This window comes from Gorilla gorilla, chromosome 18 (genome assembly GCF_029281585.2).
Source record: "Gorilla gorilla gorilla isolate KB3781 chromosome 18, NHGRI_mGorGor1-v2.1_pri, whole genome shotgun sequence".
Lineage (NCBI taxonomy): Eukaryota > Metazoa > Chordata > Mammalia > Primates > Hominidae > Gorilla > Gorilla gorilla.
The window spans coordinates 4,076,742-4,095,530 of NC_073242.2; the positions used below are offsets into that span (position 1 = coordinate 4,076,742).

General features: G+C 51.7%; 1 protein-coding gene across 2 annotated transcripts in view; it reads left to right on the forward strand.

Moving 5' to 3' along the window:
* Positions 1 to 18,789, forward strand: part of RAB11FIP3 (RAB11 family interacting protein 3) — a 98,064-nt gene that overhangs the window by 25,582 nt on the left and 53,693 nt on the right. For both annotated transcript variants that reach the window (XM_055364754.2, XM_055364755.2), the window contains exon 2: positions 10,172 to 10,265. In XM_055364754.2, coding sequence (XP_055220729.1) covers positions 10,172 to 10,265 — 94 coding nt within the window. The remainder of the gene's footprint in view (positions 1 to 10,171; positions 10,266 to 18,789) is intronic.

The following is an 18,789-nucleotide window of genomic DNA, read 5'->3' on the forward strand; positions in this document are numbered from 1 at the left end:
GTTGCCCAGGCCAGTTTCGAACTCCTGACCTCAAGTGATCCCCTGGCCTCCAAAAGTGCTGGGATGACAGACGTGACCCACCATGCCCAACCAAGTATTGGATAACTTTTTAGTTTGCTTTTCTTCCTCCTTTACTTCCGCTCAGGGGTCTAGGTCTGAGTCAGGGCTTGAGGGTGTCCCCATGGGGGCTGGTGTTACCCAGGACACTGCAGCGGCTAGCAGGGCTTGGCTGGGCTGGCGAATGAGGGCCCCACTTCTCTGTTTTGTACAGGGAAGGGACCGAGGATCTGAGTGGCATCTGTAGGTCAGAGGGCATGCTGACCTTGAAAGCAAGGTGGGAATGGAGTTCTATGAGCTGAGGAGTCCCAGCTGGCTCGCATTCTAGAGAAGAGCCATAGAGGGAGTCTATTCATTAGCCCCAGGGAGAGAGCCTCCCGCTCCCTCCCTCCCCGCCCCCCACCCCACCCCACCCTTAGGAGCTGCTCACCTTCCCCTCACCCGGGGCACACACCTGCTTCTCCAGGGACCAGACCTGAAGTGCAGGAAGGAGCCCCGCGGCCTTCTGTTACCGCAGCGCTCTGCCTGCCATCGTTGAATGTGTGGATTCTTTGGTTGCTTTCATAAATTCTGTTTTATTTCCTCATCATGTTTGCTGAAAGCTTGAATGTATCCACTTGGCTGTTTTCCAAGTATTCTCATGTGCATTTTAAGAGTCTCCTGTCTTTAAAATAATGTGGAGACAGCTCTGAATATACTAAAACCATTGAATTGTACCCTTCAGATGGGTGATTTTGTGGTATGTGAATTTTATTTCAATAAAGCTGTTAACAGAAATAGTACAGAGTCCATACTGTTGTGTTTTCTGGAGCACCTGGAGTCCCCTCTGTCCCTGGCCATCCCTCCTTCCCCACACCTCACCCCTGTACCTCAGCTTCCCCACCCCCCTGCCTCACCCCTGCACCTTACCCTCCCCACCCTTCCCGTATCAGGGAGCTTCTTAAACACAGAATGGGGTGTTGAGATGATTGGAGGGCAGCAGCCTATTGGAATCCCGACGAAGGTGGAAAGGTGTCAGGGAGGGGTAGCTGTGGTGTGGAGGAGCCCCACATTTTCGTCCCTGGCCTGTCACAAAGAAGGAGCCCATCGCTGTGATCAGAAGGACTTAGGCCGGGCATGGTGGCTCACACCTGTAATCCCAGCACTTTGGCAGGACGAGGCAGGTGGATTACCTGAGGCCAGGAGTTCAAGACCGGCTGGCCAACATGGAGAAACCCCGTCTCTACTAAAAATACAAAAAATTAGCCAGGCATGGTGGTGTGTGCCTATAATCCTAGCTCCTTGGGAGGCTGAGGCAGGAGAATTGTTTGAACCAGGGAAGCGGAGGTTACAGTGACCCGAGATCACACCATTGCACTCCAGTCTGGGCGACAGAGCAAGACTCTCTCTCAAAAACAAACAAAGGAAAAAAAGCAAACAAAAAGGCCGGGCTCGGTGGCTCATGCCTGTAATCCCAACACTTTGGGAGGCCGAGGCGGTGGATCGCCTGAGGTCAGGAGTTGGAGACCAGCCTGGCTAACATAGTGAAACCCCATCTTTACTAAAAATACAAAAATTAGCTGGGCGTGGTGGCAGGCGCCTGTAATCCCAGCTACTCGGGAGGCTGATGAGGGAGAATCACTTGAACCCCGGGAGGGCAGATGTTGCAGTGAGTTGAGATCGCGCCACTGTACTCCAGCCTGGGCGACAAGAGTGAAACTCCTCAAAAAAATAAAAAGGAAACAAACAAACAAAAAATCAGCTGGGCATAGTGGTGGGGGCTTGTAGTCCTAGGTACTTGGGAGGCTGAGGCAGGAGAATTGCTTGAACCTGGGTGGCTGATATTGCAGTGAGCCAAGATCATGCCACTGCACTCCAGCCTGGGTGATAGAGTGAGACTCCATCTTAAAAAAGATAACAAAAGCCACAAAGAAGGACTTAGAATTGGGTGCTAAGCAGGCCTCTTTCTACTGATAGGTGGACACATCTATTTCTTTATTATTATGATTATTATTATTTTTGAGACAGAGTCTTGCTCTGTTGCCCAGGCTGGAGTGCAGTGGCATGATCTCGGCTCACTGCAAACTCCACCTCCCCTGTTCACGCCATTCTCCTGCCTCAGCATCCCGAGTAGCTGGGACTACAGATGCCCGCCACCACGCCCGGCTAATTTTTTGTATTTTTAGTAGAGATGGGGTTTCACCATGTTAGCCAGGATGGTCTCAATCTCCTGACCTCGTGATCCGCCCGCCTCGGCCTCCCAAAGTGTTGGGATTACAGGCGTGAGCCACCGCGCCTGGCCTATTTCTTTATTTTTTAATTTTTTTTTATTTTTTATTTTTGAGACGGAGTCTCGCTCTGTTGCCCAGGCTAGAGTGCAGTGAGCGATCTTGGCTCACTGCAAGCTCCACCTCCCGGGTTCAAGTGATTCTCGTGCCTCAGCCTTCTGAGTCGCTAGGACTACAGGTGCCCGCCACCACGCCTGGCTAAATTTTTGTATTTTTAGTAGAGACAGGGTTTCTCCGTGTTAGCCAGGATGGTCTCCATCTCCTGACTTCGTGATCCACTCGCCTTGGCCTCCCAAAGTGTTGGGATTACAGGCGTGAACCACCGTGCCCGGCCTGGCCACATCTATTTCTGATGGATAAAAGTGGATTCCTGAATATGTGATATGCCTCTCTGGGGACCTGTGGAATGACATTTTGCATGTCAGACCAGCACAGTGCTTTTATTCTAGACTTTTCTAAACCTTCGCCTCTAAACCAGGGAAAGCAAGTCGGTTCCCCGGTTCCTCGTCATGGGTAATCAGAACAGATCTCTGATTTAGGAAGTTGGTTTTTTTTTGTTGTTGTTTTTTGTTTTTTTTTTGAGGCAGAGTTTTGCTCTTGTTGCCCAGGCTGGAGTGCAGTGGCGCGATCTTGGCTCACTGCAACCTCCGCCTCCTGGGTTCAAGCGATTCTTCTGCCTCAGCCTCCCCAGTAGCTGGGATTACAGGCACCTGCCACCACGCCCAGCTAATTTTGTATTTTTTTTTTAAGTAGAGGCGGGGTTTCACCATGTTAGCCAGGCTGGTCTCGAACTCCAGAGCTCAGGCAATCTGCTCACCTCGGCCTTTCAAAGTTCTGGGATTACAGACGTGAGCCACCACACCCGGCCAAGGAAGCTATTTTTGTACTTCAAACAGAAAAACTGAGCTGCCAGTGAGCACATTCAGAGTAGGAAAACTCATATTGTTCAGCCTACCTGTCTTTCTTCCAAATTTCAATTTAGAGATAAACACACCGTAGCTTTTAAGTTGCCAAGAAAAGAGACATGAGATTTACTCAAATGCCTTCATTTTCCCAGTAGGACCTCATCATTCCAGGTGGCTGAGGCATCCAGTAGGTGGGTCTTTGTTCCTTGCTCACACACCCAGTTAAAAGCAAAGGCCTCCCCTCATCTAGAGCCAACTCTGAGCAGGGTCGTTAAGCGTCAACTGCCAAGCATAACCCCCTATAAAGTTACTTGCTATAGTAGTTGGTGCAAAGCTGACTAAATGGGCATTAAAAACTGTCTCTAGCCAGGCACAGTGGCTCATCCCTGTAGTTCCAGCTACTCCAGAGGTCAATTGGAGGATTGCTGGAGTCCAGGAGTTTGAGACCAGCCTGAGCAACATAGCGAGATCGCCTCCCTACAAAAAATACAAAAATTAGCTGGCTTTGGTGGCACTCACCTCTAGTCCCAGCTACTCGGGAGGCTGAGGCAAGAGGATTGGCCGAGTCTAGTCGTTCACATCTAGCCTGGGAAACATGTTGTAGACCTCATCTCATATTGTATACCTCCTCAAAACCGAAACCAAAAAACCCCAAAAACAAAAACCAAAAAAACCCACAAAACCAACCATGAAAACACCCCTGTCTCTGGAACTCCTTGTCCAAGGTCCCTGAGGCTAATGTGATTTGGAACAGAAGCCAACTTCCCTGCAGGTTTAGAAAGTGTCACATACAGGCTCTTTCTCATTCAAGCTTATAAGAACAGGCTTTCTTGGCCGGGCGCAGTGGCTCACACCTGTAATCCCAGTACTTTGGAAGGCTGAGGCAGTAGGCAGATCACCTGAGGTCAGGAGTTCCAGACCAGCTTGGCTAACATGGCGAAACCACGTCTCTACTAAAAATTCAAAAGTTAGCGAGGCGTGGTGGTACGTGCCTGTAATCCCAATTACTTGGGAGGCTGAGGCATGAGAATTGATTAAACCCGGGAGGTGGAGGTTGCAGTGAGCCGAGATCGCACTACTGCACTCCAGCCTGGGTGACAGAGCGAAACTCCGTCTCAAAAAAAAAAAAAAAAAAAAAAATAGGCTTTTTTTTTTTTTTCTTTTTCTTGGCCACATGCACCAGATTGAAGAATAAGCTTTCTTGTTTGTTCTCTATACAGTGATATGTAAAAATCACCACTCAGATCAAAGAATTGAGAACTGCACAGCCGGGCGCGGTGGCTCACGCCGGTAATCCCAGCACTTTGGGAGGCTGAGGTGGGCGGATCACCTGAGGTCAGGAGTTCAAGACCAGCCTGGCCAACATGGCGAAACCCCGTCTCTACTACAAAAATCAGCCAGGCATGGTGGCACGTGCCTGTCATGCCATCTACAAAGGAGGCTGAGGCAGGAGAATTGCTTGAACCCGGGAGGTGGAGGCTGCAGTGAGCCGAGATCACACCACTGCACTCCAGCCTGGGTAACAGAGGCGACTGTGTCTCAAAAAAAAAAAAAGAATTGAGAACCGCGCACACTCTCACAAGCACTCAGCAGTGGTCAGTCCGTTCTTGGGTGGGTGATCGGGTATGACTGGAGCAGGTGCTCCCTGTCACTGTTTTTTTTGTTGTTGTTGTTTTTTGAGAGATTCCACTCTGCTGCCCACGTGGAATGCAGTGATGCAATCATGGCTCACTGCAGCCTCAACCTCCCAGGCTCAGGCAATCCTCCCACCTCAGCCTTCCAAGTAGCTGGAACTACTGGCACGTGGACCGACTAATTTTTTGGTATTTTTTGTAGAGATGAGGTTTCACCATGTTGCCCAGGCTAGTCTCGAACTCTTGGGCTCAAGTGATCCATCTGCCTTGGCATTTCAAAATGCTGGAAATCCAGGTGTGAGCCATTATGCCTGGCCTTAGTTTGGTTCAGGCTTTATACTAAGTGCATCTCAAACATTTTATTGAACATCCTTTCCTTTCTAAGAGTACTTCAGTTATCTCTGTTAAAATGAATCAACCAGAAAGATTCCCACTCAAGTGCAGGACAACAGATAGTATCAAGAATTAAGGCCGGGCACAGTGGCTCACACCTGTAACCCCAGCACTTTGGGAGGCCAAGGCGGATGGATCACCTGAGGTCAGGAGTTCAAGACCAGCCTGGCCAACATGGTGAAACCCCATCTGTAAGGTGGGCTGAGTGGCTCACACCTGTAATTCCAGCACTTTGGGAGGCCAAGGTGGGCGGATCACTTGAAGTCAGGAGTTCGAGACCAGCCTGGGCAACATGGCAAAACATTGTCTCTACCAAAAATACAAAAATGAGCCGGGTGTGGCGGCACACGCAGCTACTTGGGAGGCTGAGGTGGGAGAATCGCTTGAACCTTGGGAGGCAGAGGTTGCAGTGAGTTGAGATTGTGCCACTGCACCCTAGCCTGAGTGACAGAGTGAGACCCTGTCTCAAAAAAAAAAAAAAAGAAAAAGAAAAAGAAAAACAAGGCTGGGCGCGGTGGCTCATGCCTGTAATCCTTTGCTGTGAAGCCATAATACAGTGTGTTATTCGAGAATCCTGGGAGGAGTCTCTGGGATCCTAGTTGACTGTGGTGGGAGAACTTGTTCTGCTTTCCTTTCTTTCAGATTAGTGGATCATGTTTCTACATCCATAGCAGGAACAATGCAATTTGTCAGTAAGTTTTTCATACTGCAGTCACCCTGGAGCCAGTGACTGAGTGGATTCTCCACCATGGTGTTTCTGTAACTTATTGTCCGTCTGCTGGAGCGGTGCTGGCTGGCTTTGGCCACTCTGGTTTATGTCTCTTGGCTCGGTTTTCTGCCACTACTGGATTTTGCAGGGAAGGGCAGGCTGTCTCATTTTTCACAGTTTCACCTTTTTTTTTTTTTTTTGAAAGCCTCTGAATTGAGTATTTTGGACTTGGAGAATTAGAACTATCCCCAAATCATCAATTACATGAAATCCATCTGTTCTACAGATTATAAAGAAAATATGAAAATGGAGTTTTAAAAATGTATACTTTGATTCACTCTTGTTCATTCTAACATGGTAACATGTAAAAGGGGCCTATTCTAGTTAATGATTTGTTTAAAAAATATTTGGTTAATGTTTCAGAATAAACAACTTGGTACTTTGTGTTCAATTAGTAGCTTCAGTGTGGAAATTCTTAGGAATCTTCAGGACAGATTGGCCAGTCTGGACTCCGGATTAGGTAACTCTCAGGTACCCAGCAAGACTCTCACATTCTTAGGAATGAGCTTAGGAACGAGGACCTTTGTGAGATAAGTGGGGAGACGTTTTATAAACTCCAGTTGTCTCCAGGAAGTTGGTTGATGATGGACTTCCGAGCCCAGAGTCACACTAGCACACAGAGCCCTAGGATTGGGGCGATGGCCCCGGCCTCTTCCGTTGTGGAGGGGAAGCGGAAACTCAGTCTCTGGCTCAGGAATCCCACACTGTGGGGTCCCTTAGCTGGGGCTGGCCCTGTTTGAGCCTGACTTTATGAGGCATGTTGGCCGACAGTGGCGAGAGGGCCAGCCACGGGGGCCCGGGCCTTGCTCTGGTGCCCTGTGTGCTTCGGGCTCTCTGGATTGCCTCCTGGGCGATGCGATGGCCTTGCTGACCACGTGCTACACCCCCCATCCTTGTCCTGAAACAGAGCAGCTGTGTCCTGGCGTCTCCAGCGGGGCTGCCCTTGAGGGTTCTGTGCTTGCTGCTTGGTAGCAGCCCCGGCATCTGGACTTCACCACAGGGCCTAGGGGGCCTTCCTCGGGTTCACCGATGCCCACAGGGCCTGGGGGGCCTTCCTCGGGTTCACCGATGCTCACAGGACCTGGGGGGCCTTCCTTGGGTTCAGTGATGCTCACAGGGCCTGGGGGGCCTTCCTCGGGTTCAGTGATGCTCACAGGGCCTGGGGGGCCTTCCTTGGGTTCAGTGATGCTCACAGGGCCTGGGGGGCCTTCCTCGGGTTCAGTGATGCTCACAGGGCCTGGGGGGCCTTCCTTGGGTTCACTGATGTTCACAGGGCCTGGGGGGCCTTCCTCGGATTCACTGATGCTCACAGGGCCTGGGGGGCCTTCCTCGGTTTCACCGATGCTCATCTGCCGTAACCTGCCTGAGGCCCTAGGGTTTTGTCAGTTAATGGATGTGGCTGCAGCCAGGGCTCCTGCCAGCCTGTTGCCTCTCCCTGTCCCTGAGCATTTTCACAGTCCAGCCCGCCACCCAAGAGGGGCTTTCTTCAGGAGTCTGCTCCCTCTGGCTGAATGCTTCCTCCTTTTTCCATTCTCCCTGGCCCACACTTCTTTCTTCTTTGCTCTCTTTTTCCTCTTTGGCTGTTCTTGAAGTTTTCATTATGGAAGAGTTCAAACCCATATGAAAGTGGAGAGTAGTGAAATGGTGCACTGGTACCCATCCCCAGTCACAGCAACGTGCAGGCATGCCTCTGGTGACATCTGTGCCTCACCCCAGATTCTAGAGGTATTTCTAAGTATTTCAGTACATGTGTCTAAAAAGCAGTGCTCTTTAAAAAATTATGAAAATATCATCACACCTACAAAAATGAACAGTTCCTTAATATCATCAAATATTTATCAGTGTTCAAACTTTTTTTTTTTTTTTTGAGACAGAGTTTCGCTGTTTTTGCCCAGGCTGGAGTGCAGTGGCACGATCTCAGCTCACTGCAACCTCCGCCTCCCAGATTCAAGCAATTCTCCCGCCTCAGCCTCCCGAGTAGCTGGGGTTACAGGTTCCCACCACCATGCCCAGCTAATTTTATATTTTTAGTAGAGATGGGGTTTCTCCACTTTGGTGAGGCTGGTCTCGAACTCCCGACCTCAGGTGATCTGCCTGCCTCAGCCTCCCAAAGTGCTGGGATTATAGGCGTGAACCACCACACCCAGCCTCAAACTTTTCTTTTTTTTTTTTTTTGCAGACAAAGTCTCATTTTGTAGCCCAGGCTGGAGTGCAGTGGCACAATCTTGGCTCACTGCAACCTCCGCCTCCCGGGTTCAAGCGATTCTCCAGCTTCAGCCTCCTGAGTAGCTGGGATTACAGGCGAGCGCCACCACACCTGGTTAATTTTTGTATTTTTAGTAGAGATGGGGTTTTGCCATGTTGGCCAGGCTGGTCTGGAACCCCTGACCTTCGGTGATCCCATCTCAGCCTCTCAAAGTGCTGGGAATACAGGCGTGAGCCACAAGGCACCTGGCTGCAATGTGGTTTTAATTTAATTTGCATTTCTTTAAGGACTCATTGAGCATTTTTTCATGTGGTTATCAACCATTCATACATATTTTCTGATGAAATTTCTATTTAAGTCTTTTGCCCACTTAAAATTGAGTTGTCTTTTTTTTTTTTTTTTTTTGAGACAGAGTCTCATTCAATCACCTAGGCTGGAGTGCAATGGCACAATCTCTGCTCACTGCAACTTCTGCCTTCCGAGTTTAAGCAATTTACCTGTCTCAGCCTCCTGAGTAGCTGGGATTACAGGCATGCGCCACCACGCCTGGCTGATTTTGTATTTTTAGTAGAGATGGGGTTTCTCCACGTTGGTCAGGATGATCTGGAACTCCCGGCCTCAGGTGATCCACTCACCTCGGTCTCTCACAGTGCTGGGATTACAGGTGTGAGCCACCGCACCTGGCCTGAGTTGTCTTCTTAGTTATAAGATTTCCTTATATATTCTGGACACAAGTCATTTAACAGATATATGATTTGCAAATACTTTCTCCCAGTCAGTGTCATTTTTTTGCTTTTATTAATGTCTTTTAAGTATAAAAGTTTTAAATTTTTATTTTTTATTTTTAAGTTTTGGGGTACATGTGTAGGATGTACAGTTTTGTTACATAGGCAAACGTGTGCCATGGTGATTTGCTGCACCTGTCCGCCCATCAGCTGAGTATTAAGCCCAGGTATTTTCTGTAATACTCTCCCCCCTCCCACCCCATCCCCTGAAAATTTTTAAATTTTTATGAAATCCAATTTACATTTGGCAGAATAAACCTGCATTCTTTCTGAAGAGTTTCATTTTATGTTACATCCATGTGTGAGTTACCCTACTTAGCGTTTATGATTTTTGATATCAAGGGTCTTTTTCCCTCAGTTATTCTCTACCAAGGACTCTGCAGAGCCAGGAAGGCATTTCTGAATGGGCAGTGTGTGCTTATCTATGTTATCTATGTAACATATCTATGGTGGCATGCTGGATCCTTGCCGGAACAATACCTAAAACTTCAGAACCGATCTCCGCACGTAAGACCCTGGCTGCTGGCTTTCAGTGGCCAGGGTCCTACTCCCATGGTTCATCACGCCAGGTGCTGCTGGCAGCCCATTTACAGGGTGCTGCCTGTCCTGTGGCTGTGGCCGTCAGCAGTGGCCCATGGAGGCCGTGCTGCCTCCTGCACGTGAGGAGTCAGAGGCTGTCACTGTCAGCAAGTCAGAGGCTGTCACTGTCAGCACCGCCCCTGTTGGCGGCTTCTCTGCATGTGGTGAAAAAGCCAAGCTTGTGATACCACCTAATCTTGATTCCCTAAAGTGGCCCCCAGCCTTCTTGGCACCAGGGATTGGTTTCACAGAAGACGCTTTTCCACAGACAGGCAGGGCGTTGGGGTGGTTTCAGGATGATACTGTTCAGATCATCAGGCGTTAGATTCTCATAATGAGCGCGCAACCTGGACCCCTCGCATGCAGAGCACACAGTAGGCTTTGCGCTCCTGTGAGAACCTGATGCTCCTGCTGATCTGACAGGAGGGGAGCTCAGGCGGTAATGCTCCCTCACCTCCTGCTGTGCTTCCCCGTTCCCAGCAGGCCACACACCAGATCTCTCCCAGTCCGAGGTCCAGGGTTGGGGACCCCTGCTGTAAAGGCTTAGGGTAACCTAGTCTCATTTGGCAATTACAGGTGAAGGACTTAACTAAGTACTTGGATCCCAGTGGGCTCGGCGTGATCAGCTTTGAAGACTTCTACCAAGGGATCACAGCCATCAGAAACGGAGGTCAGTCGTCCCCGCCATGAGCTCCCACCTCCTCTCCCCTTCCTCAGCCACCCTCTCAGCCACCTGCACATCACCAGGCTCCTCGTGCTGACTCTAACATCTTTCCTTCTCCTTGAAGCCCCCAACATACCCCAGGTTTCCAGGTGGTCTCTTTCCTTTCTTGTTACTTTCTCCTCACATACCCTGTTTTCCAGAATTTGCTGCGTTAACTACTTTTCCATAATGCTAGAAAGCAACTGCCCCCTTCCCCAAAGATTTCATGATGACAATTTGAGAATTTTCAAAATATTGAAAGAATGATTCCATGGCCACCCAAGTGGGTGTTCACCACCCGTGCTCTGCAGGCAGCATTTCGTCGCACTCTCTCCCCACGTCTCTGTCCATCTCCAGTCTGTCCCCCAGCCCCTCTTGAATGGGATGCGTTTGTAATCAGCATGCTTCCGCGCACACCGCCCTGAACACTGCAGCCCATACCACCATCGTTCCCTAGAGCTCAGTGTTTGTTTCCAGTCTTCCTTTGAGTAAAAATTTACCTGCAGTGAAATGTACAGCTCATGCCTGCTCCTCTGTGAGCTCCGACAGAGTCCCGTGCCTGGCAGTGCGGAGCCTCACGTACATCTCACGCCTGCTCCTCTGTGAGCTCCGACAGAGTCCCATGCCTGGCAGTGCGGAGCCTCCACGTGCAGCTCACGCCTGCTCCTCACAGAGTCCTGTGCCTGGCAGTGCGGAGCCTGTCACGCGCATCACTGTCCCCATGTGGGTGCTGCATACCCCTCGCCCTCAGGCAGTGCCTTCCCTCCTGCTGGCACCATTGCTGATTTCTGTCACCGTGGATTAGTTTTGGCTATCTCTCTTTTTTTTCTTTGAGACTGAGTTTCACTCTTGTCACCCAGGCTGGAGTGCAATGGCCCGATCTCGGCTTACTGCAACCTCCACTTCCCGGGTTCAAGCGATTCTCCTGCCTGAGCTGGGATTATAGGCACCCACCACCATGCTCACCTCTACTAAAAATACAAAACATATAAAAATTTTTGTATTTTTAGTAGAGACGGGGTTTCACCATGTTGGCGGGGCTGGTCTTGAACTCCTGACCTCAGGTGATCCGCCTGCCGCAGCCTCCCAAGGCTGAGGTGCTGGGATTACAGGCATGAACCACCGTGCCTGGCCAGTTTCACCTGTCTTGAGGGTTTGTGTGCTCTCACTTGGCTTCTTTCCTCAGCACGATCCCTTCCCCAGCACGATCCCTCCCCCAGCACAATCCCTCCCCCAGCACGATCCCTCCCCCAGCACGATCCCTTCCCCAGCACGATCCCTCCCCCAGCACGATCCCTCCCCCAGCACGATCCCTTCCCCAGCACCATCCCTTCCCCAGCACGATCCCTTCCCCAGCACCATCCCTTCCCCAGCACCATCCCTTCCCCAGCACCGTCCCTTCCCCACACGATCCCATCCCCAGCACGATCCCTTCCCCAGCACCGTCCCTTCCCCAGCACGATCCCTTCCCCAGCACCATCCCTTCCCCAGCACCATCCCTTCCCCAGCACCGTCCCTTCCCCGCACGATCCCATCCCCAGCACGATCCCTTCCCCAGCACCGTCCCTTCCCCAGCACGATCCCTTCCCCAGCACCATCCCTTCCCCAGCACCATCCCTTCCCCAGCACGATCCCTTCCCCAGCACGATCCCATCCCCAGCACGATCCCTTCCCCAGCACCATCCCTTCCCCAGCACCATCCCTTCCCCAGCACGATGTCTTCCCCAGCACCATCCCTTCCCCAGCACGATCCCTTCCCCAGCACCGTCCCTTCCCCAGCACCATCCCTTCCCCAGCACGATGTCTTCCCCAGCACCGTCCCTTCCCCAGCACCATCCCTTCCTCAGCACGATGTCTTCCCCAGCACCATCCCTTCCCCAGCACGATCCCTTCCCCAGCACGATCCGTTGCGTGCTTGTGCCGTATTTTGTTTCTTCATTCTCCTGGTGATGGGCACATTTGTGTACAAGTCTTTGTGTGGATGCGTGTCTTCAAGTCCTTGGGGCCTGTATCTAGGAGTGGGTCATGTGCTGGGGTAAACTCGGTTCTTCACAGTGGCCGTGCCGTTTCACACTCTCACCAGTCCCCGTACTATACACTGTCCGTCTTACGTCAAGTTCTGAAGCTCTGAACAGGCCGTCTCATTTCCTCATGTTTGGCCAGGCACTGTAGGGGTGATGGTGGCGGGTCCTTTCCCTCCTTCTTGCAAGTGCAGGATAAGTAGACCTTGGCTGGGGCCCTCAGAGTCAGCAGGTGCAGTGAGGGAGATGGATGCCCTTGGACCTCGCCCTCAGGTCTTGTCTGTCTCCTCCACAAAATTATTGCCTGACAGTGTCTCTAAGGTGCTGGGTTTTCTCAGATGCCAAGTCCTTAGGTGGCTCTGGGGAAAAGTGCTGTGTGTTGTTCCCCGGTTTTTTGTTTTTTTTTTTTGAGACAGAGTTTTGCTCTTGTTGCCCAAGCTGGAGTGCAATGGCATGATTTCATCTCACTGCAACCTCCGCCTCCCGGGTTCAAGCGATTCTCCTGCCTCAGCCTCCCGAGTACCTGGGATTACAGGCATGTGCCGTCGCACCCAGCTAATTTTGTATTTTTAGTAGAGACAGGGTTTCTCCATTTTGGCCAGGCTGGTCTCGAACTCCTGACCTCAGGTGATCCACCCACCTTGGCCTCCCAAAGTGCTGGGGTTACAGACATGAGCCACTGCGCCCGGCCTGTTCCCCATTTGTTACTCTTTATTAGACTGTCTGTTCTTTCACCCATGAACATGTTGTGGGACCAGCATGGCCTCTGCGCTGGGCTTGGCCCCAGGGCCTCTGTGGTGAACCAGCACCAGAGCAAGGCCAGCGGGCTGCGGCAGGACAAATGGGTGAGGCGCTGCTGCTGTCAGCGTAGCAGGCCGGGGGTGAGATGGGAACTAGGCAGGCAGCCCTCTCTGAGGAGGGGTGGAGGGGAGAAAGGACACCCTGACAACCAGGTAAAGACCACCTGGCCCAGGTGAGGAAGCAGTCCTGAGGTGGGGCGAGGGGCCCAGGACGAGGATGGAGAGAGACTGCAGGCTCTGCAGGCTGAGAGGAGCGTGCAGGCAAGCTCTGGGTCAAGGGGGCCTGCAGAGCAATGGGCAGAGTGGGTGGCCACAGACCCTCAGGAGGCAGCATTGGCAGGAGAAGGGGGAGGAAGAGGACAGTCAGGAGGCCTCAGAGTCTGCAGGCTGAGCACCACCAGCAGGTTGAGGCTGATGGAGCCGTGTGTCAGTCTAACTGATACGCTGCAACCCTTAAGTAACATCTTGAGGATAGGTGTGTGCTTTATACATTTATTTAACGTTTGTCCTTCTGTACAAAGCTTTCAGTAGTGGCTTTGTGAGAATTTTGGCGTCTCACATCCTGTGCCTTGAGGCTTGCTGCATGGCGTGCTGCAGGTCCTCCCTCCAGGCCTTCTGGAAAGTCTGGTTCTCCCCAGGTTACTCCTGGGACATGGAAGCTGTGCCCATGACCCTCGGGATGAGTTTGTTCTCTAACTGATTCACTGGTTAGCTCTGGGGAGATTCTAGGTGTAAACTTTTTCCTCTTAGTTTGAAAAATCCATTATGGGCCAGGCACAGTGGCTCATACCTGTAATCCCAGCACTTTGGGAGACTGAGGTGAGAGGATCAGTTGATCCCAGGAGGGTGAGACCAGCCTGGGCAACATAGTGAGACCTTGGCTGTGCAAAAAAAATAAAGTAGTTGAGCATTGTGGCGCATGCCTGTAGTCCCAGCTACTTGGGAGGTTGAGGTGGGAGCTTCCCAGGAGGTGGAGGCTGCAGTGAGCTGTGTTTGTGCCACTGCACTCCATGCACTCCAGCCTGGTGACAGACCCTGTCTCAAAAACAAAACAAAACAAAAAAAACTTGCCATTAATTCCAAACAGAATTTTGTGTGTAATAGAGAATGCGATCTTTATGACACTGATGCTTTGGTACTTGCTGGGCCGGCTGGGTGGTTTTTATGCATGTGATGGGTACGCCTGAGAGGATGCTTCTTTTCTAATCATTGGTCCCCTGAGTTCATGGAGGTGCGAGCTGGAGACTCACGTTAGCTTGGTCTCAGTCGCAGGGAGGAGAAAAGCCCCTCATGAAGCTGGTAGCTGTGTTGTTTTTGTTTTGTATAGCTGTGTTTTGTCTTCACTCTTAAGTCAAGAATTACTGGATGCAGGCTTCTAGGTTGATGCTGAGGGAGCCTGGGACCCCCAGAACTGGTTGTCATCGGAGACGCCTCAGTGTTTGGGGCTGAGATGGGTGCATGGAGGCCAAGCACAAGACCCCAGGCGGCAGTTACCACTTCCGTGAAAAACAAGAAGTGGAATAAGAGAGCCTGTACTTCTTGGTCCAGTAACAAGCCATATTTTACATAGTCATAATAGTTAAATTGAATATTGATGTAACTGAAGATGGCGATGTAACCATTTTGGAAGATTGGAGGAGGGAAAATGGGGCAGGGTGCAGTGTGGCGGGGCAGGGTGCAGTGTGGCAGGGCATCTCATGGGGACTGTTTGGCAAATACAGAGGGAAGTAGATGCGAGCTTAGAGGGGAGTGTGGGCAGCCTGTCGGTAGCCACGGCCTGTCAGCACTGGCTCCTTTTTCTTTTGAGATGGAGTCTCGCTCTGTCGCCCAGGCTAGAGTGCAGTGGCGTGATCTCGGCTCACTGCAACTTGCGCCTCCCAGGTTCAAGCGATTCTCCTGCCTTAGCCTCCCGAGTAGCTGAGACCACAGGCTCGCGCTGCCACACCTGGCCAATTTTTTGTGTTAGAGATGGGGTTTTGCCATGTTGGCCAGGCTGGTCGTGAACTCCTGACCTCAGGTGATCCACCCACCTCGGCCTCCCAAAGTGCTGGGATTACAGACGTGAGCCACCGCGCCCGGCCAGCAGTGGTGCATTTTCTAGTGACAGGCACGTGTATGAAATCACAGGGAACAGGACTGTAACTCCACGCATTTTGAATAAAACCAGGAATTCTTTGTTGTGACTGCTGGTCTTGTTATAAATGTTACAACCCATTTCCTTGGTGCCACAAAGACTCAGAGCACTCAGGGCCCTGGCCAGTCACTGGGTGTGCTGGTCTCGGCTTGTCATAGGGTAAACTTGCTCTACACAATGTGGCTGGCAGAGCGTGTTCCTGGGCCTGTGACTGAGGGCGGCCTGCAGGAGATTTGGGCTGGAGATGTGTTCCCTCGGGAGTCAGGGACACAGCCTGTCATGGAGAGTTAAGACGGGTCTTTTGTAGGTTTGGACGGGTGAAGTGCTCAGATCCCTCTGCAGGGTCAAGGCTGGGAAGAGCAGTGGCCCCGGGTACCATGATATGGGCAGGAGGGAGCCACCTGGGTCCACGATTCTGTCGTCAGGGTAGGGGTTGGTTTGTTCCTGTGGACCATGGCTAACGCGAAATGGGGCAAGCTCAGCTCTAGGGGTTCCTGGGAGGCCTTGGCTTGGAAGGTGCCCACTCTCAGCTCAGGAGTCAGGGTGTGGGAGATGCCCACCAAGCAAAATGAAGCCTCCAGCCTGGCCTGCTGCCCTCGGAGGAGCCCGATGTTCTGTCTGGGAAGCCTGGGGGCTGCCAGCTGCGGACTGTGGCTGCCTATGGTTGCCGGTGTCTTGGCTTAGTGACTGAAGGGGTGAGAGAGTGATCGTCCAAGGACAGCCCATCTCCAGATGTTTCTTAGTGGTTGCCCAGCCACCTGACACGCCAAGCTGGGGCCTTCTCCCAGACACCGTCCCCTTCTCTCTTTGCCGTCACCTGGGCCAATCCCACAGCAGCTGGGGCACCCCGTTCTCCTTCCCAGCAGCTGACAGATGGGTCTGGGAGGGCTCCTGTGCCTGTCTGCTTGAGAGGGCGGTGAGCTAGTCATCATGAGCCGGTCAGGGCTCTCCTATCTCACTGCACGAGAGCTTGAGCCAGGCTGGTGGAGGTGGCTGCAGCCGAGGGAGAGCACGGCTGGGACCTGTGAGGACCATGGATGGGGACACATGGGGCAACGGGCCCGTGAGTGCTGTCAAACCAGCCTGTTCCAGGCTCTGGGACGTAGCACGAAACAGCAGTGCAGAACCCCTGCCCTTGGGAGCTGGCTTTCTAGTTGGAGACAGACCACAAAGTAAGGCAGGAGCTAGGGAGGTAGAGGAGTGGGGAGGCCTCCCTGAGAACGTCCGGGATGGGAAGGCAGCATCCCAGCAGGGCTGCACCTGGCATGTTTGGAGGCCACAGGGAGGCAGGGTCAGAAGGAGCAGGTGAGAGGCAGTCCTCACAATTCTGTCTCCAGCTCCAGGCTCCTGAAGAGGATGGTGGGGCATCCCTGAGAGCTGGTGTGAGGGGTGGGACACTGAGCTGACTGCAGAGCTGACTGCAGAGTGGAGTGGGCGTCAGGGAGGAGGTGCAGTAGCCTCAGGGAGGAGGTGCAGGGGCGTCAGGGGGGAGGTGCTGGGGCCTCAGGGAGGAGGTGCTGGGGCGTCAGGGAGGAGGTGCAGGGGCGTCAGGGAGGAGGTGCTGGGGCCTCAGGGAGGAGGTCCTGGGGCGTCAGGGAGGAGGTGCCGCCATGGCATTGGACACATGGCCTCTGGGGCTGCGGGGTCTGCTTGACTTTTGTGTAATTTGATGTCATGATTTATGTTTCGTTAGGAAGGAGAGTGAAACTAGAATAAAACGAAGTCGAAGATGATTTTGGAATTATTTCATAGCATTTAGAAGAAAGGAAAATGTGATCATCCAAACCGCACTTCAGCCGAAGTTCACTTCAGGTGTTAGCTCCATCGTGGCGGCAGCAGCCTGTGTTGTCTGTCAGCCCTGTCTGCCTGGAGGAGTGACCAGCAGGATGTGCTGGCCTAGTTTGCTGGGAAGCACAAGGAGGCTTTCCCGTCACAGCCACAGGCCTTGTTTCAGGAATAGAATGAGATAGAGAGGGATTGTTCCAAATAGGCCATTGCTGTGTCTCACACACCCTCACGCTTTGGAAGAATAAGGGAAACGCACGTGAAAAATTCCCAATTAATTGAAAATTGTTTTAGTTCTTATAAGGAAAACTAATATGAGAATGGTATTTAGGTCCTACCAAGAATATAAAAATGCCATCTGTGTTCATATCCCCTGCTCCACCCTCTGGGGCAAGACCCTCAGATTGTTTGCCCACTGTCAGAACCTGAGCTGTCATGTGCTGTGTCCAAAATGCTTCGCTGTATATTGAAAGTTTTTAGTTCTGTGTTTCAGTGTTTATAAGTGCAGGCAAGACTGTTAGCATTTTAAAATGTAATTTAATTTTTAATTTATTATTATTATTATTTTGAGACAGAGTCTCGCTGTAGCCCAGGCTGGAGTGCAGTGGCGCGATCTTGGTTCACTGCAACCTCTGCCTCCCGGGTCCCAGTTCAAGCTATTCTCCTGCCTCAGCCTCCCTCCCAAGTAGCTGGGACTACAGGCACGTACCACCATGCCCAGCTAATTTTTGTATTTTTAGTAGAGACGGGTTTTCACCATGTTGGCCACTATGGTCTCGAACTCCTGACCTCGTGATCTGCCCACCTTAGCCTCCCAAAGTGCTGGGATTATAGGCGTGAGCCACCATGCCCGGCCTATTTTTTATTATTTTAAATTTATTATTTATGTATTTATTTATGAGACACGCTCTCACTTTGTCACCCAGGTTGGAGTATAGTGGCATGATCTCAGCTCACTGCAGCCTCCACCTCCCAGGCTCAAGTGATTCTTGTGCCTCAGCCTCCGTAGTAGCTGGGACTACAGGCATGCCCCCACCACACCTGGTTAATTGTTTTTGTGGAGATGGGGTTTCACTGTGTTGGCTGGGATGGTCTAGAACTGCTGACCTTAAGTGATCCGCCCGCCTCGGCCTCCCGAAGTGCTAGGATTACAGGCGTGAGCCACCACACCCGGCCTTATCTTTATATTTTGTAGACACAGGATCTTTGCTATATTGCCCAGGCCAGTCTTGAACTCCTGGACTTAAGCAATCCTCTAGCGTCAGTCTTCCAAAGTGCTGGTATTACAGGTGTGAGCCACCATGCCTGGTCTCCACTTTTCTTTTTTCTTCGAGACAGGGTCTTGCTCTGTCACCCAGGCTGGAATGTAGTGGTGCAGTCTTGGCCAACTGCATCCTCTGCCTCCCTGGCTCAAGCCTCCAGAGTAGCTGAGACTACAGGTGTGTCCCACGATGCCCAGCTAATTTTTTTCTTTTCTTTTCTTTCTTTCTTTTTTTTTTGAGATGGAGTCTTGCTCTGTCGCCCAGGCTGGAGTGCAGAGTGGTGTGATTTCGGCTCCCTGAAACATCCGCCTCCCAGGTTCAAGTGATTCTCCTGCCTCAGCCTCCCAATTAGCTGAAATTACAGGTGTTCGCCACTATGCCCAGCTAATTTTTACTATTTTTAGTAGAGATGGGGTTTCACCATGTTGGTCAGGCTGGTCTTGAACTCCTGACCTCAAATGATCCTCCTGCCTCAGCCTGCCAAAGTGC